Genomic DNA, 23,224 nt, shown 5'->3' on the forward strand with positions numbered 1-23,224 from the left:
CGTCGATGGCTCCATTCCAGAGTCTGCAACACCGATAGACACCGTCATTTTAGCCTTCGCATGTTGTCCCGTGCGGCGGCATGGGACAAATTCCTTAAACCCTAATAGTAACTCGAGCTGCCACCCACGGCTCGAATCTAACGGTGGCGTCGTGTCTCTGGTGAAACACCAGGAGACCCAATGCCATTGCCCACCAACCAAGCAAAAAAAAAAAAAAAAAAAAAAAAAAAAAAGGATCTTACCTTCTGGGACGCGTGACCAAGGCCGAATCTTGTTTCAGATATCTAAGAGGCGCCAATCGGAAAAGAAGAACTTCTGGTTTGCAAAGGCTTATCACTCAAGGCAAAAGGATTTTGGTGGCATCATCTGAAAAATGTGAGCTGTTATATGGACTGCGAATCGACGGTTACCACCTCTTGGAACTGAAACGACAGCCTTCTCTCTCTCTCCTCATTAAATGCGCCCCATGTCACATTAAATGCCATGATGAGGGTCGTCGTTTCAAATGCGTTGTGCAATTAATGCTGTCAAAACAACGCCGGGTCAGCACACAACGCATTTAATGCGCCTGCCAGACGCTGCAGCATGTGCAGAGCGCCTGACAGTGCAAAAGCAGGTTCATTGAATCTCCAACCCTAAGGCACGGAAAGGAACGTCCGACCACTCCAGGTCGCTAGGATGATGATTGTCAGGTCGTTTAGGCAAAAATTGTGCAAGGTCGTGTTCGCAAAAGGCCCTATCCCGAGCTTCTTCCATGCAGGTCGAAATTGCTAGAACCTTCAATCGCGACATGACTTAGTTTCCAAGGTTTGATCCTCAAACCTTAAAAACTAGGGAACTTCTGTTATGCCTGGGAAAACAAGAGCTGACGTGAAAAGTCACGTGATGAAGCGTGACCTGCTCCCGTCAAAATGATAAGTGCACGACAGGCCTGCCAAGCGCCATGGAGCTCCCACGTGTCCATTTCCCTGCTCCAAATCGTGTGAAATCAGCTTGGGAAGTGGGCAATGGGACGTAAAGCCGGATTATGTCCTGACATTCACACCAACCCAAGGATTTAATGATGATTACACGTATTCAACTTGATATAAAAAGAGGAAGACCCCTTCATTAAGGGGATTCGGCTATTCTACACTTGAACTCTCTCTCTCTAAGAACTTTTTATTTACTTTTCCCAATCATTTGTAAGTCAGTCCGCTTTTGCGACCTGACCCGCCATATTAATACAAATAAGTGGACATAGGACTTGCTACCTTAGCATCCGAACCACTTTAAACGCTCTCATTGCATTTATTTTGTATTCTCTATCCATAATCACGTGTGTTTCTTGACCAATCAGCGTTGCGCACGTGTCGATTAGTTGGTGTTAGAATCTCGCATCAACACTCACAAAAGCTTAAGTCAAGATAAGATAACTTAGAAAGGTTTACTATGCTTGTTGGAATGCTCTCGAAAAAGTTTCTGCCAAGAAGTAAAGTTTCTAGTGAGGATAATTGACCAAGATCATTGGGTAATTCCTTGATACAACAGTTGGTCAAATTTAGTTCCATCAAACATCTCAAATGTACAATGGATGATGGCACTAACATTTTTCCAATTCTCTCTGCTTGAAGCACCTTTAAAGCTTCTAAATTTCCTATGTTATCAGGCAATCCATCAAGTTTTGAACACCCTGACAGAATAAGATGTTCAAGAGATTTCAATTTATAGATATTACTTGGGAGATTCTCAAGCATTGTGCAATTTTTAAGATTCAACCTAACTAGTTTCGATAGATTCTCTATTGATGTAGGCAACTCCTCTATTGCAGTTTCATCTAAAAATAACTCTTCTATGTTAGATGAGATCTCTGGATCAAACATCTTGAACTTTGAGCAACAAGAAAGGATAGCTTTTTTAAGAGACTCCAAGTGAATAGATGAGGAAATCTTAAACAAATTCGTACAACCTTTTAGAATCAAACTCTCAAGATTTGGAGCCAACGAAAGATCTTGAATTCTTAGGTTCTTGGAGTAACTGAGGTCAATATGTTTCAACTTATGGAGCTGTAAACAAGAAATAAAAAATTACTAACACAAATTAGTGTTTTTGATGGTGAGAAATCAAAACAGAATAATTAGCTTGCATATCAATGTACATATATATTTACCTGGTGTCCAGGTAATAGTTGTTCAATATTGCTATGAGGCATGTCAAGTGCGATAAGGTTCCTTGGACGAAAATTTGATTGTAATGATTTCAACGGACATCCTTGCCAACAGAGGTATCGTAACTCAGTGGAAATAGAATTAAGGTCTTCGGAAACATGCACTTTATTAATATTATTCTCTTCGTATTGTGGGTTATGTAGTTTAAAGAATCTCAGCTTGCGCATCAATGATAAGGCACCTGGTTGTAAGTATATGATCTCTTTTTGTTTAGACATGTCTAAACATATGCCTTCAATAGCTTTAGTCCCCTGATGATCAAACAAAAAGATAATATATAATTAGTCGCAGATATTTAAGAGCATATCTCAGTAGTGATGGCTAAAGCCTAGCTCAGATTGATAATATATTTTGTCCAACCATCCATCGCCCAAGCTAACACATGGGATAACTGGAAACATAATTCTCAATGCTGATGTTTTCTTAGATCTCATATGCATAAATCAGAAGTCAAAAGTTAAATAATGCCTAAATAATGCCTTTTACAGTATTTTCTTCTAGTACACTATTGATATCTTCGTGATACCATAAACGACTACGTTCATCGGGATCTTTCGTAGATTCTTGTCGGACTATTTCCCAACCCATTTCTTGAAGTAAATCATGTATCATTATCTTGTTATCATTTGATATGGTTACAAGACATATGTCAATGAGAACACTTATCCCAAGTTTTGCATAGAAGCCACAAGCGTCCAGGAATTCTGTTGCAAAATCTTTGTTTTCCCATTTCAAGAAACATACAATATCTAAAAATATGTTCTTCTCTGTATCGTCTAGTCTATCATAACTTACTTTTAACACTTTCTGAATATCCTCATGAGGAATTATTTCTAGTTTACTTATTGCACTTACCCAAACTTCTTTTGATTTGTCAAGTAAAAAGCAGCCCAAAACTTTAAGAGCTAATGGAATGCCTTTAGCATACTCAACCACCCTATCTGACAACGCACCATAGCCCTTTTGGGGATGATTTTGTCCAAATGCATGCCTACTAAAAAGTTGAAGAGCTCCACAATGAGATAATCCCTCAATCTTGTATATATAACGTTCATGCACTCCATAGTTTCTAAGCACTTGTTTATTTCTTTTTGTAATAATAATATAACTTCCTCGACCCAAACAATTAAGATCCCCAATCAAAAATTCTATTTGACTAAAACATGTAACATCATCAAAAATTATGAGAACTTTTTGACTGCCAAGCCTCCTTTTTGCATGGTAAGTGAAAGTCATATTTGAATGCCAGTCATTTATTAGTGTCGAAAGAAGTTCTTGTCGCAAGAGAGTTAATGTATTCTGATTGCTGGATTTCTCCCTAACATTTAAAGCAAAGTAAGAAGCTTCAAACATAGGCCAAATTTTGTTGTATACAGCTTCAGCTATAGTCGTCTTGCCGACACCACCCATTCCCCAAATACCTATCCTATGATTATCATATCTGGCCATCAATTGATAATTATCAAGACCTAGTAAATATTTAATTATGTAGCCAATGCTTGGCTCAATTGCAATCAAGTTATTGTTATCAACTTCGGAAGACAAGTAATTCAACATCTCCAAAATATCACCAACAATTTTCTTTGTAATACCATACAAAGACCTGACAATATGAAACACAAATACTAATAAACATACATAAAACACAAAGAGATAAAATAATATATAAAAGGTAGAGTAACTCATTAATTGATATGTAATTTAAAGGGTAACATCACCTCATTTTATATTCATTTCTTTGTGAGAAAACTTTATGTATAGTACTACACTACTACTTTTAGTTATTAGTGAAATTTAGGAAAATTTTTGTGAAACTCAACATTTTTCAACTAGGTAGTGACCAGACTCTAACGTAAAACTTAATATAAAAGTAAACTAAAAGAGTACAATTATTCTTCTTTCTCTTTTTCCCCTCTTCTTTTTCCTTCTTCCCTTTCCCTGTTCTTTTTTCTTTTCTCTCTCTCCCCCTATTCTTCCTCCATCCTCACCGTCGGTTAATGCCTCCAGAGACTGCCTTGAGGCTAGATCATATTAATATAGGTTGCATAGAAGTCGTATGTGACCTCTTCTGGCTTTGAGATGGTCCAATCTGGCCTCTATGTCACCGAGGGGCCGGATTTGGTACCAGCTTTGTAAGGTCGGATCTAGCCTCTTGATGCCAGCCAAGGCTAGATTTGACTTTATGGCATTGAAAAGGCCCAGGTAGGGTCTTGAGTAGTGCCAAGAGGCCAGATGATGGCCTCAATAGGCACCGACTCGTGGCCTCCAGGCCTTTTCACGGCTGTCACAAGGCCTCCAACAGCCTCCAACAACTGCCATGAGGCTATTGGAGGCATCGCCACGGGCGGGCAGCCATGACTGCGTAATTGGGTGGTTGGGTTTATGGATTTAAAAGTGGCAAAAATACATATTTTGCCCTATTTTCTCATCCATTCAATGATATATAATAGAACGTGACAAGAAAAGAAAAAAAAAAAAAAGAACCTTGAAACACCAGGTATTGAAAAGTGTAGAAATTACGTGGTGGGAGTTGCAGTATAGCCACACAGATTGGCTGCTTTTGTCACGGCATTCCTCCACGCTTGCACCTTTTCTTGAAATTGTTCTTCTGTCATTTGTAGCTTCTCTAACTTCTCTTTATTACAAATTTCGACAAGCCTAGCAAATCCATCCCCGAAAGTATCAGTTTGATTCCTTACATGTGATGGATCTACACAAAAGAAGACTCGTATTACGATCTGTCTGTAAGCTTTCTTGTATTCCATGATCTTCACAAGTTCTTCAAGACACCATCGAGATGAAGCATAACTTTCTGAGAAGATTATAACCGAAATTTTTGAATCTTCAATTGTATTCATAAGAGATGGAGAAATTTCATCTCCTTTGTGAAGTTGGTCATCCATGAAAACATTAATATTGTATTCCCAGCGCAAACGGCCGTGTAAAATGTCAGTGATTGTGGTTCGAGTTTCCTCACCTCTAAAACTGATGAAAACATCGTACTTCTTAGATACTTGAGAAGTAGCAGAAGAAGAAGATGAAGCCATCTCAACAAAATCAAATCAAAACACCATTTCAAGAAACCATATTTGTTATGCCCAAAAAATACGAGGGGTGGCGTCAGGTCCACTCAGCCCACAAAGGTCAGACCATTGGGACAACCACCGTCTGTTCCCGTCAGGATAGCGGGTGTGCGTCAGGCTAGCCAAGAGCTGTGGTGCTCCCACGTGTCCAAGGCCTGCTCTAAATCACACAAATCTCTCTGGAAGGTGGGTAATGTGACATAAAGAAGGATTTGCACAGATAATCCCACCAACTTAAAGATTTAGTAATCATTGCCTCACCACATCTCACTATAAATTGGAAGCTCATCTCTCATTAAGGGGGATTTTTGGCACATTTTACGCTCAATTAACTATCCTCTCTTCCCTAGAATTCTTAGTTTTCAATATCTTGTAATATTATTGTAAAGTCAGACCGCTAAAAGCGACCTGACCCTTGTCATCAATATAAGTATCAGTGGACGTAGGATTTGCTACCTTAGCATCCGAACCACTTTAAAAATTGTTCTCATTGCATTTACTATCCCTTGATCCATTACATTCACGTGTGTCTTCTGGGCCACCACAGCATTTCACACGTGCGTTTCGTTGGTACAAAAATCGTGCATTAACAGTTTGGCGCTAGAAGGAGGGCTGATTTAGTGTTCATCCTTCATCAGGAGAATCTCCAACTTACCAGTCCTACAGCAACAATGGCTCGCCAACCAGAACATGAGCAAACCAGCCAAGGCGTTGAGGGGCTCCCCCAAGTTCAAGGAGATACTTCTTCCAAAAAACCTTCAGCCCCGCAAAATACTGTGGGAGATATCCCGTCAAGCTCGCAGCTTGACCCCGCTATAAGAGGCTACCTGGAGAGGTTTGACAATACTCTCCAGACGGTCAACCAAAGGTTGGACCATTTGGACCAGGGCACGCCATCTAGGTCAGCTGTGGCAGTACAACCACCAAAAATGCCTGTAGGTCGCGCGAAAGCGCGGCAAAGGGAGATAGCCCGTGCTGCGAGCACTGCAGCACGTAGACGTAAGGGTAAGCAAGTGACAAAAAACAAGCCCACGGGCTCCAAAGGGCCAGCAAACACCGACCGCGTCCCAAACAAAATACCAGTCTCGTTGAGACTCGGTGAAAAGATACAGCCCGAGCTGTCCCATGCCACGTCGCAGGCGCACACCCATAAAAGTGCTAGACGGGGCGATTCTTATCACCATCAGCAAAGCAATCCTGGTCGTCACCGTGCCAGAGGGTCCCACACTTCGTAGCGCGGTTCTTACCACTGCGAAGGTCGTGAGAATACCCCGCACATTTCATCACCATCACACGCCTCCAATCAGCGTGTGTCAAGAGTGGTTGGAACTGCCGGCCGAGGCGAAGAGGAACCCGACCTCCGGACATTCCTCAATCATAACCGCGAGAATCGAACCCGCATGGGTGAAAACAACCCCCAAGCGGCTCCATTATCGTAAATTGAGGAGCTACAGCGAGCTCTAGACAGGCTCAGGGCTTAGCAAAATGAGCAGGGGTAGGTTGCATCCGCGTCCCCTTTCTTTCCCAAAGTGTTAGCTGCACCACTCTCGCCGGGATTTAGAATGCCCGACATGTAGGCGTTTGATGGAAACTCTGATCTGCAGGATCATCTATACGAGTTCAACGACCTGATAGAGCTTCACCAGGTCTCAAACTTGGCAAAATGCCGCTGTCTGGCAGTGACATTGACCTCCCACGCCAAGCAATGGTTCAGGTCACTCCCAGCAGGATCAATCATTTTATGGCCTCAGATAAGCGCGACATTCCTAAGGCATTTTCAAGCGAATCATAAATTTTCTATGCCTTTGAGCTACCTCAGCAACATAAGGCAAGAAAGGGATGAATCCCTGTAGTCTTACATTGACTGTTTCCATAGAGAACTCAATAAGGTGGCTTATACTCCCAAGGAGTCTGTTCGAACCCTTATCATAGCCGGGTTCGCCCACAAACCGACCTGTGAAAAGAGTTACAAGCTGAGGATGATGTTTCCCTCATAGGGTTCTACAACCTTGCAGAAAAATATCTCCGAATAGAGAATTCATTGGTGGCACTTTGTCGTCGCGATCTCGACACTTCGAGCAGTATGTCTGGTCGGGGAGAAAGTAGGAGAGCTGATCGCAGAGGAGACGTTGACGATCAGCGAAAAGGGAAGAAACCCTGCTACGAGCACAAAAAGTCCTATGCCCCTGTTCCTCGTCGCGATCGCGACAGAATCCAACATACTCCGCTGAATGTGTCCATATCTGCCATTCTTGACAAATCCAAGAGGCCAGCCTGCTCGGTGGGCCAGAACCCATGAAAACTCCTGCGACGGCCAGAAACAGCAAAAAATACTGTCGCTTTCATCAGGACAATGGGCACCACACAGATGAATGTCGAGCTCTAAAACAAGCAATCGAAGAGCTCACTAGAAAGGGCACTTCAAAGAGTATATTGATGACTCCGCTCCCGCAAAAGAAAAGAACCAAGAGGAACAAAGGAAAAAGCGTCATGATCGCAGAGGATACAGTAGCATCAACATTATCTTTGGAGGACTGCACCTCGCGGGAAACATGCAAGGTGCACAGGAAAGGTACGCTCGCGAAGCTCATCATGACCCAATCAGGGTGATGAACACCTTGTACCGACCACAAAAGGCTCGAAAGGAGGAGCCTATCACCTTCTGCAAAAAGGAAGCAGCTCGCCTATATCATCCCCACGACGACGCCCTTGTAATCACACCCCTCATAGGGCACCATAACGTCCGCAGAATGCTCGTGGACAATGGAAGCGCTGTGAACATTCTGTTCCAGACCGCTTTCGAAAGAATGAACCTGGAGGAGGCTGACCTGAAGCCTACCTCGATCCCTCTATATGGCTTTACAAGGGACCACCTGATCCCCAAAGGAACGATCCAACTCCCGGTAACACTGGGCGACTATGACGAGGTGACTAAGGTAACTGAATTCTTGGTCGTGGATTGCCCCTCTGCCTTCAATGGAATCCTGGGGCGACCTCTCCTAAGAAGCTTCAAGGCAGTCACTTCTATATACCATCTCAAGATGAAGTTCCCCACCCCAATAGGGATAGGGGAAGTGAGCGGATCGCAAAGCGCATCTCACGACTGCTACATAAAAGCGGTGCAGATACCATGCAAAGGAAAGGGCGTTTCGCGAAGTACGCCCCGACAGGCTATGGCGATCAACAGGATCAAACCGCAACCTGGCCCAACAGAGGATAATATGGATCCTCGAATACAGGAAATCCCTTTCAGCGGCCTAGTTGGGGATTTGTCCGAAGTATTAGTCGACCTGAAAGAGCTAAGCCTAATGTTAAGAATTGGGGGCAGCCTCAACCCTCAGCTCGCGTCCGAACTGATAAGCTTCTTAAGAGAAAACATCGATGTGTTTGCCTAGTCACATGCAGATATGGTCGGGATCGGCCTGGACATCATTTGCCATGCGTTAAACATTGACGGCGAAGCCAAGCCAGTTCACCAGAAAAAAAGAGCAATGGACCCAGAGTGGTATGCCGCATTAAAAGTGGAAGTGGAAAACCTCCTTTGAAATAGGTCCATTTGAGAGACACTCTACCCGACCTGGGTTGCCAATCCGGTCCTGGTAAAGAAGCCAAATGGCAAGTGACGAACCTGCGTCGATTTCAGCGACCTCAACAAGGCTTGCCCTAAAGACAGCTTCCCTCTGCCAAGAATCGACCAGCTCGTGGATGCCACCTCGGGGCACGAGCTGCTAAGTTTCATGGATGCATACTCGGGATACAATCAAATTCTGATGTATGGGCCAGACGAGGAGCATATGTCCTTCATTATAGAACGGGAGCTGTATTGTTACAAAGTCATGCCTTTCGGCCTCAAGAATGCTGGCGCAACCTACCAGCGACTGGTTAACTGAATGTTCTCCGACCAGATCGAAAAAACAATGGAGGTCTATGTGGATGACATGCTGGTCAAATCCCAAGTCGCCTCAGAGCACATTGTGCATCTCGTTGAGATGTTTGACATCCTCCGACTGTACAAAATGAAGCTGAATCCTCTCAAGTGTTCATTCGGGGTATCGTCAGGAAAATTCCTGGGGTACATGGTTAACCAGCGAGGGATAGAAATAAACCCCGAGAAGATTCAAGCTCTGCTCGATATGGAGAGCCCGACTAGTAAAAAACAAGTCATGTGTCTAAATGGACGAATAGCAACACTTAGTCGCTTCATATCAAGGCTAACAGATCGCTGCTTACCATTCTTCAATGTACTAAAGGCCAATAAGAAGTTCAAGTGGACACCCGAGTGCGAACAGGCGTTCCAAAGCATAAAAGAGCACCTCGGGAAACCACCTCTCCTGTCCAAGCCTTTTCCACAAGAAATCCTACTCCTGTACCTGTCCGTCTCTCAGTTCACGGTTAGTGCAGCTCTAGTACGGGAAGAGGAAAAGGCGCAATGGCCAGTGTACTATGCGAGCAAGCGTCTACCGGATCCGAGATATGGTATCTAGAAATGGAGCGATTAGCCTATGCCCTACTGATTGCTTCCAGAAAGCTGCGACCTTACTTCCATGCCCATACCGTACATGTGATGACCAATTACCCACTTAAGCAAGTCCTTCAGAAGCCAGAAGCATTGGGTAAATTACTTAAATGGGCAATAGAATTGAGTCAGTTCGACCTGAAGTGCAAGCCAAGATCGACTATCAAAGGGCAGGCAGTTGCTGACTTCATCTCAGAATTTTCCTATCTTCCAAGCAAGCAACAGCCCGGCGAAGCCATCTAGGAAAGTATTCAGAACCTATCGACCTGGAGCCTCTACGTCGATGGGTCGTCAAACAGAAAAAGGGCCGGTGCAGGTCTTCTCCTTGTAAGCCCCGAAGGGGCTGGAATTCATGGCATTCTCCGGTTCGGATTTAAAGCAACCAACAATGAGGCTGAGTACGAAGCTCTGCTTGCCGAGTTGCAACTGACCAAAGAAATGGGTGCAACCGCGATCAGTGTCTGCAGCGACTCCATGCTGGTCGTCAACCAAATTTTGGGGGAATATCAAGCCAAGGAAGAAAACATGGTCCGCTATCTGAAAGAAGCTAAGGCCGCACTCGAGCCGTTCAAACACTTTGAAATCACTCAGATTCCCAGAGATAGTAATTCTGTAGCAGACACCCTGGCAAGGATAGCCTCATCGTTGGATTCAGAAGCTCTAGATAGCATTCCTGTTCGGTTCGACGATGCTCCAACTATCAGTTCAACCGAACAGGCCGTGAATGTGACATAATCAGATTCCTGGATGACTCCCATTTTCCAGTACCTCAAGGATGGGATCTTGCCAGACAACAAGGTCGAGGCAAGGGTCCTGTGAACAAGATCCGCTTATTACACATTCATCAGGGACTAGCTGTATAGGAGAGGATTCAGTGCCCCTCTCCTCCGATGTGTAACCAGCGAAGAAACAGACTACATCATGAGGGAAATTCATGAAGGGATCTGCGGTAATCACACAGCCGCTCGATCTCTCACGAACAAGGTTGTTCGTCAAGGGTACTATTGGCCCCGAGTTCAAGATGACGCTTACAACTTTGTTAAGAGGTGCGACAAGTGCCAACGGTTCGCCAACATACCGCGAGCCCCTTCCCACGAACTGATTACTATGACTAGTCCCTGGTCTTTTTCTATGTGGGGGATCGATCTCATCGGTCCCATGCTAGTTGGAAAAGGGGGAGTCAAATATGCCGTGGTCATGATAGATTACTTCACCAAATGGGTAAAGGCCGAACCGCTAGCCACAATCACGACCAGAAAACTCAAAGACTTTGTTTTCAAGAACATTGTTTGCCGCTTTGGAATTCCTCACACCCTCATATCGGATAATGGAAAGCAATTTGACAACGAGGAATTCAAACAGTTTTGCGACGAGCTTGGCATCCATAAGAAATTCGCCTCTGTCACCAGACCATAAGCAAATGGCTAAATTGAAGCTGTCAACAAAACCATCAAGCACACTCTGAAGGCCAAACTTAGCGCAGCCAAAGGAAATTGGGCCGACGACCTCCCAGAAGTCCTATGGGCATACATAACAACTCCGAGAACCTCTACCTCGGAAACCCCCTTTTTGCTGGCATACGGGTGCGAAGCAATGATCCCCGTTGAGGTAGGAACCGGTTCACTTCGGAGAGACTTGTACAATGAAACCGACAATGAAGCACTTATAAGAGCAAGCCTAGACCTTGTTGAAGAACATCACAGCAAGGCTTCGGTAAGGGTAGCAGCCTATCAGCAGCGCACGAAGAAATTCTTCGATTCAAAGGTCAAGCGAAGAGACTTCCAGGTCGGCGACCTGGTATTAAAGGAAGTTCTTCTCGGAACCAAAGAACCAAGTGCGAGAGTTTTAGGGCCAAACTGGGAAGGTCCGTACCGCATTGATAAGATGATCAAACCGGAGACTTATCATCTCAAAAGACTAAACGGTTCCAAGGTACCCCGAGCCTGGAATGCTAAGCACCTTCGGCCATATTATCAATAATTCCGAACTCAGCTTTCCTTGTAAATTAATTTCTAAATTTTGTAAGCCATTTCTTTGTAAAAAAAATTATCTTAGGCATTTGTAACAATCTTTGTATGAAATCCTGTTCGTGCGAATGAGTTATGTTGTCATTAATTCAATGAATGTAAGCAGTTCGAATGTACTCATGTATAATGAAGCGAACAAAAATTGTATAAACATGTGAATTTTATTAATAAGGAGTACAGCAGGAAAAAAGACATGGTTGAGAACTCTAAGTTGATTCCTAAAGAAGCGACCTTGACACCCAAAGGCTGGTCGGCTGGGGGTTTGCCCGAAACATGTTCTGAATCACCTGCTTGGGAGGTCACTGCCTCATCATCCTCCCGTGCCATTGTCATAAGTGTTTCGTGCCAGTCCTCCGGGAAGTCAGACATATCAAGTAACGGATTCTTCGGTCGCAGGGCGTAGATGGACTCGATTGCCCATTCGGTAGCCTTTTCCTCGACCTCTGCAGCCTGCTTCTACATCTCCTCTGTCAAGGAAGCAACTTTCCCTCAACTTTCCTGAAGTTCAGGTTCAAGAACTTGCCTTAACTTCTCAGAGGCCTCTCTCTCCTGCTGCGCCCGCACGACCTGCAGGGAGGCCGCTTTTAGTTCCTGGTCCTTCTCCCCGGCCTGCTTGGAGAGTCTGGCTATAGCCCTTTGCAGCTCCTTCACCTCTTCTCCCTGCTTCTTAAGCTACATCTTCTGGAAGTCAACTATGCGAAGAGCTGCGTCTCTTTCGTTCTGGAGCCTGTTCGCTGATTCGAAAGATTGCGTTGAAGGAAGAGAACACAACTATGCGGAGTGTTGTGTTCTCTTCCTTCAACGCAATCTCCCCCTTTGCAGCCCCCAGTTGGGCCTTCTCCAGAGACATTTGCATGGAGAGAAGGGCCTGCGAACAAAGAAAAATAGAGTTAGTCAATCGAAAGGAGCTAATGATAGTCCTCATCGAGGACTGTTCGCTCACCTTGCTTAAATGCTGGACCGATGTGGACATCAGGTCGACGTCATTGAAATTTGTGAACTGCTCGAATGATTCCGAAAGTCCACATTCCAGTAAGGTATAAACCACTGATTGCAGGTACTTCGGAAGGTTCCCTAGCAAGTCCAGCACTGGGGTACCCTTCTTCGCGCCTTCAACAGCGGCTGCGTCGACCATCGGTTCCTTGGCCGACCTCCTTCCAACATCTTTTTTCTACCTCTTTGGCTGCTCGCCCTCAGATTCGGTCTCTAACTCCTCGACCTGAATCTGCCTCCTCTTCTTTCGTTGTGCCATCGTTTTCATCCTCGGGCGAGCAAGCGACGGCTGGGAGGCCTTCGCGGTTTGCGTTGGCGTACCTTTCGTAGGTGGCTACTGAGGAGCTCCGGGAGGTCGCGCTGGTTGGCCTAAGGTCGCGCCCTTGGTCGAAGGGGCAGTTTGAGCAGCTTCGGCGGCCTTAGCTTTCTTTGTCCGAGGAAAATTAAGAGGCCTTCGTCGGGGCTGCTCTGACTCCTTCGGTGGCATGGTTACTACATACAAGAAAACGTTAGTGAAAGCATTCTATTCCGGGACCAGGGAAAGAGTCAGTTAGCAGAGCTTACTCGGTGAAGGCTCTAACGAAGCACGTGCATTGAAGAAACCGTATTTTCGCAAGTTCTCAGTCGTCACAAGTTTCTTCGCGTCGTGCTTGTCCTCGGGTAGGGAACCGAAGTGCAAGATTTTTCTCTTCGTGGAGTAGCCCTATTTCGGTCGTCTTGTTAACTGACAAAAAGAAAAAATCAGGTCGTTAGAACGAACAAACTTCAAATGCAATGAGTCCGCCAAAATAAAGCAAAAATGCAATCAAAGAGGAAGAAGCATACTCGGTTCCTGGAAGCGGCAATGGCCATTGTAACGAAAGAAGAAAAACTTCGTTTCGTAGGCCCCCGCGTTGCTGGGATAACTGTGTATCCCGTCGGCAATGGTTGGTCGCCTGGACAAGTAATACGAGTCCTTGTCCTTGCTCTTCTTCAGAAAATATGAGCAGCCAAGCTCCAAGGCTGTCAGCTCGCCCAACCCGTCTTCCTGGCACGCGATGTACATTGCGACAGCAATGACGTACGCGTTTGGGGTCAGCTGCATCGGCGTAACCCTGAAGTGGTCCAGGAGCGACCTGATGAAAGGGTGCAAGGGCATAAGTCCTCCACCCTTGATAATCTCCTCGGAGATCGCGGCCAGGCCGCTTGAAGGGTATCACGACGAATGCGTCAGGTCGTGGAAAACGTCCACCTCGATACCGTATTGGTTTATTACTCTCTCGAGCTCTTCCTCGGTAAGTACCGAGAAAACCTCAAGAGGGATGCTAGGGGCACCTTGCGGGGATGAGCTGGTTCCCTACTTGGATCTGGTCGCTGAGGGGTCCATTTTGCCAGTCTGTAAAAGCGACAAGCAGAAGGCTTATTTGGCTTCTGTACGCTATTTCGTACGATGACGTGGGAGGAAATAAACCCCCAAAATCCTAAAGAAAACCCTAACAGCATGGTTCAAGCCGCCATTCATGGCTCGAACCCGGCGCGAACACCTAGTCTCCGATGGGTTATCAAAAGACTGATGCCACAAACTCGTGGGGATAACGAAATAGTAACAAAAAAGTTCTTACCTCTCGGAGTATGACGACTATTTCTGCCTCAAATGCCGAAAAAACGCAAGTTTGGAAGACAAAGGTTCTTGGTTTCTAAAAGTCTTTTGTTCTCTATGAAAAAGGCTCTGGTGACATTGCCTGAGAATGATTTGAGGTTTTTATAGCGTGTGAATCGGCGTTTGTATTTCCCGGAATCGAAATGACGTCTGGGCGGCAAAGATTTCTTGCCATTGATCTCAACCACGTGTCATTCATCAGCAAAGGAGGGTGAACGAAACGACTGGATAAAGTCAAACTTTCACCATTCCAGTTGAAAAGCTCAAACGACGGCCATCCCTCTTCCAGAGCATTAATTGCGTTTCAAATCTTCATTTAATGCTCTGATAGGGGGCATCGTTCCAATGTACAACGCATTCAATGCTCTGGTAAAGTGCGTTGTTCCAGCATGCAACGCATTAAATGCGATTGGTTGGCATTTATCATGCACAAGACACACCTGTCAGCGCAGGGATTGTTTCATTAAATGTATTCCTCTCATCAAAACAATGCGTGACGTCAGACGAGTCCAGGTCGCTCCCCCTCTGCAAACGATGAATATGTGAGGTCGCGTTCACAGAAATGTCACTCCAATCTATTTTCATACAGACTAGAATTTCCAGAAATCATCCCGTTGTGGCATGACCTATAGTTTCTAAGGTTCAATCCTCAAACCTTAAAAACTAGGGGACTTCTATTATGCCCAAAAAATACGAGGGGTGGCGTCAGGTCCACTCAGCCCACAAAGGTCAGACCATTGGGACAACCACCGTCTGTTCCCGTCAGGATAGTGGGTGCGCGTCAGGCTAACCAGGAGCTGTGGTGCTCCCACGTGTCCAAGGCCTGCTCTAAATCACGCAAATCTCTCTGGAAGGTGGGCAATGTGACATAAAGAAGGATTTGCACAGATAATCCCACCAACTTAAAGATTTAGTGATCATTGCCTCACCACATCTCACTATAAATTGGAAGCTCATCTCTCATTAAGCGGGAATTTTGGCACATTTTACGCTCAATTAACTATCCTCTCTTCCCTAGAATTCTTAGTATTCAATATCTTGTAATATTATTATAAAGTCAGACCGCTAAAAGCGACCTGACCCTTGTCATCAATATAAGTATCAGTGGACGTAGGATTTGTTACCTTAGCATCCGAACCACTTTAAAAACTATTCTCATTGCATTTATTATCCCTTGATCCATTATATTCATGTGTGTCTTCTGGGCCACCATAATATTTTACACATGCATTTCGTTGGTACAAAAATCGCGCATTAACAATATCCAAAAGACTCAAAGTAGTAAAAGTATAATAATCAGCTAAGCAACTTCCTTGAACTTTCCATAAACTTCCCACCTGACTCTTAAATAAATTCATTTCTCTCGGTCTATGATTAAAGGTCGGCAGCCTTTTGTTTGGATCCTCTCCTTGTTCTCCTTTGACAAAGGATAATAATTACTAATTAATTAGAACTTAAAAGTCAAACAAGAAACATAGATTCGCCCTGGGTGCAGACATCTTAAAATCTTTTTAATATGTGAGCCAAAGGTGACCGGTCCGTTGTTGGTTTTTGATTTTGTATTTTGTAAAGGTACACCTTTGGTCCGCATTGGAGATTAACTAATACAAGAAAATTCTTAGGTGTGAACATTTTGAAATTTTTAATGTTTGGACTGAGCATTAAATCTTTGTCTTTGATTAAGAGGTTTGTAATGTTAGCAATCAGGCATACCTTTTGTTATGCCTAAAAAATACAAGGGCTGACGTCAGGTTCATCTAGCCCACAAAAGTCAGATCATTGAAACAACCGCCGCATGCGTCCGTCAGGATAGTGGGTGCGCGTCAGGCTAGTCAAGAGCTAAGGTGCTCCCACGTGTCCAATCCCTGCTCTAAATCGCGCAAATCACTCTAGAAGGTGGGCAATGTGACATAAAGAAGGATTTGCACGGATAATCCCACCAACTTACAGATTTAGTGATCATTACCTCAAGGCGTCCCACTATAAAATGGGAGCTCCTCTCTCATTAAAGGGGATTGGCATATTTTACGCTTGATTAATTACTCTCTCTTTCCTAGAATTCTCAGCATTAGATACCTTGTAACATTATTGTAAAGTCAGTCAGCTAAAAGCGACTTGACCTCTATCATTTATATAAGCATCAATGGACGTAGGACTTGCTACCTTAGCATCCGAACCACTTTAAAAACTATCCCCATTGCATTTACTATCTCTTTGTCCATAACATTCACGTGTGTCTTCTGGGTCCGCACAGCGTTTCACACTTGCATTTCGTTGGTGCAAAAACGCGCATCAACAATTTGGCGCTAGAAGAAGGGCCTGATTTAGTGTTCATCCTTCATCAGGAGAATCTCCAACTTACCGGTCTTACAGCAACAAATGGCCCGCCAACCAGAGTATGAGCAAACCAACCAGGACATAGAAGGTCCCCTTCAAGTTCAAGGGGATGCTTCTTCCAAAAAGCCTTCAGCCCCGTAAAATGCTGTGGGAGATATCCCGTCAAGTTCACAGCTTGACCCTGCTATAAGAAGCTACCTGGAGAGGTTTGAAAATACTCTCCAGACGGTCAACCAAAGGTTGGACTGTTTGGACCAAGGCACACCATCTAAGTCAGCTGCGGCGGTACAACCTCCAAAAACGCCTGCAGGTCATGCGAAAGCACGTCAAAGGGAGATAGCCCATGCCGCGAGCACTGTAGCGCGTAGACGAAAGGGTAAGCAAGTGGCAAAAAGCAAGCCCACTGGCTCCAAAGGGCCAGCCAACACTGACCACGTCCCAAGCAGAATACTAGTCTCGTTGAGGCTTGGTGGAAAGACGCAGCCCGAGCTGTCCCATGCCACGTTGCAGGTGCATACCCATAAATGTGCTAGATGGGGCGATTCTTATCACCGCCAGTAAAGCAATCCTGATCGTCACTGTGCGAGAGGGTCCCACACTTCGCGGGGCAGTTCTTACCACCGTGAAGGTCGTGAAAGTACCCCGCACCTTTCATCGCCATCACACGCCTCTAGTCAGCGTGTGTCGAGAGTGGCTGGAACCGCCAGCTGAGGCAAAGGGGAACCCGACCTCCGGACGTTCCTCAACTGTAACCGCGAGAATCAAACTCGCATGGGTGAAAGTAACCCCCAAGCAGCTACATTGTCACAGATTGAGGAGCTGCAGGGAGCTCTTGACAGGCTAAGAGCTCAGCAAAATGAGCAGGGGCAGGTCGAATCTGCGTCCCCATTCTCTCCCGAAGTGTTAGCCGCTCCACTCCCGCCAGGATTCAGGATGCCTGACATGCGGGCGTTTGATGGAAATTCCGATCCGCAGGATCATCTATATGAATTTAACGACTTGATGGAGCTTTACCAGGTCTCAATTTGGCAAAATACAACTGTTTGGCAGTGACGCTGACCTCCCATGCCAAACGATGGTTAAGGTCGCTCCCAGCGGGGTCGATCAGTTCGTGGCCTCAGATGAGCACGACAGTTCCTAAGGCATTTTCTAGCGAATCGAAAGTTTTCGATGCCTTTGAGCTAGCTTAGCAATATAAGGCAAGAAAGGGACGAATCCTTCCAGTCTTACATTGACCGTTTCCACAGAGAGCTCAACAAGGTGGCTCATACTCCCGAAGAGTCTGTTCGGACTCTCATCATAGCCGGAGTTCGCCCACAAACTGACCTGTGGAAAGAGTTACACGCTGAGGACGATGTCTCCCTCACAGGATTTTACAACCTTGTAGAGAAATACCTCTAAATAGAAAATTCGTTGGCGGCACTCTGTCGTCGTGACCCCAGCGCATCGAGCAGTATTTCTGGTCGGGGGGAAAGTAAGAGAGCTGATCGCAGAGGGGATGCTGACGATGATCAACGAAAAGGGAAGAAACCCCGCTACGAGCACAAAAAATCCTATGCTCCTGTTCCTCGTCGCGACTGCGACAGAGTTCAATATACTCCACTGAATGTGTCCGTATCGGCCATTCTTGATAAATCCGAGGAGGCCAGTCTTCTCGGTGAGCCAGAACCCATGAAAACTCATGGGACAGCCAGAAATAGCAAAAAATACTGTCGCTTCCATCGGGACAACGGGCATCATACCGATGAGTGCCGAGCTCTAAGACAAACAATCGAAGAGCTCATCAAGAAAGGGCACTTCAAGGAGTATATTGATGACTCTGCTCCCGCAAAAGAGAAGAGCCAAGAGGGGAAAGGGAGAAAGCGTCGTGATCGTAGAGGGGATAGTAGGGTTAACATAATCTTTGAAGGACCGCACCTCACGGGAAGCACGTAGACTGCGTAGGAAAGGTACACTCGCGAAGCTCATCACGACCCGATCAGGGTGATGAACACATCGCAGTGACCACAAAAGGCCCAAAAAGAGGAGCCGATCTCCTTCTACGAGAAGGAGGCAGCTCGTTTGCATCATCCTCACGACGATGCCCTTGTGATCACTCCCCTCATAGGGCACCATAATGTCCGCAGAATGCTCGTGGACAACGGAAGCGCTGTGAACATTCTGTTCCAGACCGCTTTCGAAAGAATGAACTTGGACAAGGCCGACCTGAAGCCCGCCTCGATCTCTCTTTATGGCTTTACAGGGGACCATCTGATCCCAAAGGAACGATCCAGCTCCCAGTCACGCAGGGTGACTACGATGAGGTGACTAAGGTAACTGAATTCTTGGTCGTGGATTGCCCATCGGCATTCAATGGAATCCTGGGGCGACCTCTATTGAGGAGTTTCAAGGCAGTCACTTCCATATACCATCTCAAGATGAAGTTCCCCACCCCAACGGGGATAAGGGAAGTGAACAGATCGCAAAGCGCATCTCGCGACTGCTACATAAAAGCGGTGTAGATGGCGTGTAAAGGAAAGGGCATTTCGCGATGTGTGCCTTGACATGCTATGGCGATCAGTCGGATCGAGCCACAGCCTAGCAGAGGATAATATAGATCCTCGAATTTAGGAAACCCCTCCAAGCGGCCCGGTTGGGGATTTGTCTAAGGTATCGATCGACCCGAAAGAGCCGAGCCGAGTGTTGAGGATTGGGAGAAATCTCAACCCCCAGCTCGCGTCCAAACTGGTAAGTTTCCTGATAGAAAACATCGATATGTTTGCCTAGTCGCACGTAAATATGGTCGGGATTAGCCCAAACATTATCTGCCATGCGTTAAACATCAACAGCGAAGCTAAGCCAGTTTGCTAGAAAAGAAGAGCAATGGATCCGGAAAGGTATGCCGCCTTGAAATTAGAAGTGGACAACCTCCTCCAAAATGGGTCCATCCGAGAGGCACTCTACCCGACCTGGGTTGCCAACCCGGCTCTGGTAAAAAAGCCAAATGGCAGGTGGCGAACCTGCGTCGACTTCAGCGACCTCAACAAGGCTTGCCCTAAAGACAGCTTCCCTCTGCCAAGGATTGACCAGCTCGTGGATGCCTCCTCGGGGCACGAGCTGCTAAGTTTCATGGACGCATACTCAGGATACAATCAAATTCTAATGTATGGGCCGGATGAGGAGCATACGTTCTTCATTATAGACCGAGGGCTGTATTGTTACAAAGTTATGCCTTTCGGCCTCAAGAACGCTGGCGCGACCTACCAGCAGTTGGTTAACCGAATGTTCTCTGACTAGATCGAAAAAACAATGGAGGTCTATGTGGATGACATGCTGGTCAAATCCCAGGTTGCCTCAGAGCACATTGCGCATCTAGCAGAGATGTTTGACATCCTCAGGCTATATAGAATGAAATTGAATCCTCTCAAGTGTTCATTCAGAGTATCGTCAAGAACATTCCTGGGGTACATGGTTAACCAGTGATGGGAATGCCTTGTGGGCATATAAGACTGCATATAAGACGCCCATTGGTATGTCACCTTTTCGTTTGGTGTTTGGGAAAGCATGCCATCTTCCAGTTGAGTTAGAACACAAGGCTTATTGGGCGATCAAGAGTTTTAACATGAAGATGGATGAAAGTGGAGAACATAGGAAGTTGCAAGTGCAAGAGTTAGAGGAAATTCGCAATGAGGCCTATGAGAATGCAAGGATTTACAAGGAAAAGACGAAGGCTTTTCATGACAGGATAGTCTCTAGGAAAGAGTTTAAAGTTGGTCAAAAAGTCCTTCTATACAATTCACGACTTCGTTTGTTTCCAGGTAAGTTGCGTTCTCGTTGGATTGGACCTTTTGTTGTTACTAATATTTTTCCTCATGGTGCAGTTGAAATTCAAAGTTTAGGAACTTCGAAAGTGTTCAAGGTGAATGGCCATAGACTTAAGACTTTCTATGAAGGTCTCCAAGAAGAAAATGTGGCAGGATTGGACCTTGAGGATCCGACTTATTCAGATTGAAGACGACAGCTTTGAGTCGAGCCAACGACAATAAACAAAGGCGCTGCTTGGGAGGCAACCCAAGGGGAGTTTGTTTTCTTTTCTAGCATTTTAAATTTTGGTTATTGTTGCCTTTTCTTTGCATTTCATCTTACATTGGGGACAATGTCAGTTTTAAGTGTGGGGGAGGGGATTTAGGTTTTGTTTAGGTTCTGTTTTTAGTGTTAAAAAAAAAAAAAAAAAAATAAATCTGCCTAGTTTAAGGGTATATCGGCTGGAAACCAGAACCCGCCTTAAAAACTGCCTAGCAGTACTTGGCAACCTCGGGTATAACAACGCCACGTACACCTTAAACGAAATCCGCATTTGTTTTTAGGAAGGTTTATGCTTTAAGTCATGTCTTTGAACGTCTAGTGATGCATGAAATAGTAACTTGACTTTGTTATTGAGCATATTCCTTGACTTAGGATGTTAGCAATCTTTCATAAAATAGAGTCAATCATATTTGAATCTTTGTAGTTTGAAATAATATGTCTTGAGAAGTTGTGTAGACTTGGTGACGAAGCATGATTGAGGAGTGTATAACAACCCTTAAAAGAAAAAAAAAAATATTGTTTCTCTTAAGCTAGTCCTAAATTTGGGTTTAAGCAAATAGGAAAAAGAAAAGAAAGGTATGTGGTGAGTCGAGATGGAGCGTAAAACGCACTCACTCATAAACACAACCATGAAATGAGATGGAGCATAAAATGCACTCATTCTTTTTCAAAACAGAAAAAAAAAAAAAAAAAAAAAAAAAAAATTTGTATCCTTAGTTTGCTACCCAGTTTGTAGTAGTAAAGAGAAACAGTAAAAGAAAAGTTGAGAGGGGAGTTGTACATGAATTGGTTGTGATTAGTTCCCTTGTTTGCATTGACTGATTAAGAGTAATTGTGGAAGATGATAAAGAGAGATGAATGTCATTAACTCTGTTTTATTTTATTTTGCTGCTTCCTAAGTTAGGTATGAATATGCATGGATTAAATATTGTTGCTTATGCATCATGCTGATGTTCTTGAGATGACTTGAGATGATGGTGTTCCTGATATGACTTGAGTGTAGGGTTTGTTTGAATTAGTTTGCCCGAGGACGTGCAAAAGCTAAGTGTGGGGGAATTTGATGGGAATGCAAAATGTCATATTTAACCCCCTTAATGTTTAGTCTTTTATATGTATTTGTTTCCTAATTGTACTCATTATTACTTTATTTTGGTTTAGGAAGCAAATGGAGGTGTTAATTGAAAAACGGAATTAATTAGGGGAATTCGGACAGTTTCGCCACTGCTTCGTATTCTGGGCATAATTCTCTCATCCGAGCTCCGATTGAGATGATTCAAAATGCTGTGGAACGCTAAGAAAGAGATCTACAACTTTCATGTTTTGAGTTTTTAGAGATACTGACTGAATAAAGGTTGTAATCGAGCTTGAAGTTGACGCACCTGCATTGCCGACGTCCTGGAGCGTTCTGACTTGTTATGCAAGTCAGTCTATTATTGCACGTTTTGAAGACATACATGCTGCACGAAAATTACAGCTGGAAACACCACCTTCCTATTTTATTAGGACTCTATTTTATTTTATTTCCAATTAGAATTAAATTAGGATTAATGTTATTTTAGGATAGGAGAATATTTCTTTTAGGAGATTGAGTGGGATTCGAATTCTAAAATTGGATTTTAAAAGGGAGATCAGATTAGGTTTTAAGGGACCACGCCTCTCTCTCTTTTCCTCTCTGGAATTTTCTTTCTCTTGAGTTTTTGTGATGGCCATGAGCGGCTAGAACTTTTGTAACTTGGTCGAAGGAAACGGAAACCTCGGAATCAAATAAACTGTGAGATCTTTCTGTTTTTAGTGTTAAATTCATGTTTGAGTATTGAATGTTATTCTGTGCATATTTTCATGATTGATGCATTTAATTACTAGGAGGCCTACTAGTGTATTATTTGTTGAAATCTACTGCTAAGTTTGATATCAAATCCGTAATTGTTTGATCCCTCCAACTTGTGAAGCAATTAGGGTTAGTAATTTGCTGCGTCAGGAATTAGTAACCTTACGAAGAACATTCAACTAAATTAAATACAACCGCTTGTGTTTGTGTTGTTTAGCTTCATCGATCTCTCTAATTCTTAAGGCTGCCACTAGATTAAATCTTGAGCGCTTGTCTAGGGTTGTTTAGTGGTAAGATTAATTAAGAGCGCTTGTTTCCTAATTAATTAAAATTAAGGAGAGATAGGAAAATAGTTCCAACGGTGAATATTCAATGTATGAATTGATTTTCTTTGCATCAATGATCAGTTGTGAGATTCCGATGGTGGATGTTGACGGAGACCAAGTTTCGTTATATTAATTGATTTCGAATTGAACTGTTTTTGTTTTTGGTTTTTGCTAAGAACGTTTCCTGTTTTACACAGAACCCC

The 23,224-nt window shown here is 44.5% G+C and overlaps 2 protein-coding genes across 2 annotated transcripts; one reads left to right on the top strand and one right to left on the bottom strand.

Moving 5' to 3' along the window:
* Positions 1-1,379: 1,379 nt before the first annotated feature.
* On the bottom strand, positions 1,380-5,254 carry LOC116130553 (disease resistance-like protein DSC1). The gene is made up of 4 exons (XM_031416277.1): positions 4,728-5,254; positions 2,694-3,810; positions 2,150-2,458; positions 1,380-2,045 (listed from the first exon to the last, which is right to left on the bottom strand). The coding sequence occupies exons 1-4, from the start codon at positions 5,252-5,254 to the stop codon at positions 1,380-1,382; spliced, it is 2,619 nt and encodes an 872-aa protein (XP_031272137.1).
* Positions 5,255-17,573: 12,319 nt separating this feature from the next.
* Positions 17,574-20,793, top strand: LOC116130559. The gene is made up of 2 exons (XM_031416285.1): positions 17,574-17,704; positions 20,262-20,793. Exons 1-2 carry the CDS (start codon positions 17,574-17,576, stop codon positions 20,791-20,793), a joined length of 663 nt encoding a protein of 220 aa, XP_031272145.1.
* Positions 20,794-23,224: the final 2,431 nt, after the last annotated feature.

The sequence above is a fragment of the Pistacia vera genome, unplaced genomic scaffold, assembly GCF_008641045.1.
Source record: "Pistacia vera cultivar Batoury unplaced genomic scaffold, PisVer_v2 Contig1060, whole genome shotgun sequence".
Taxonomy (NCBI): Eukaryota; Viridiplantae; Streptophyta; class Magnoliopsida; order Sapindales; family Anacardiaceae; genus Pistacia; species Pistacia vera.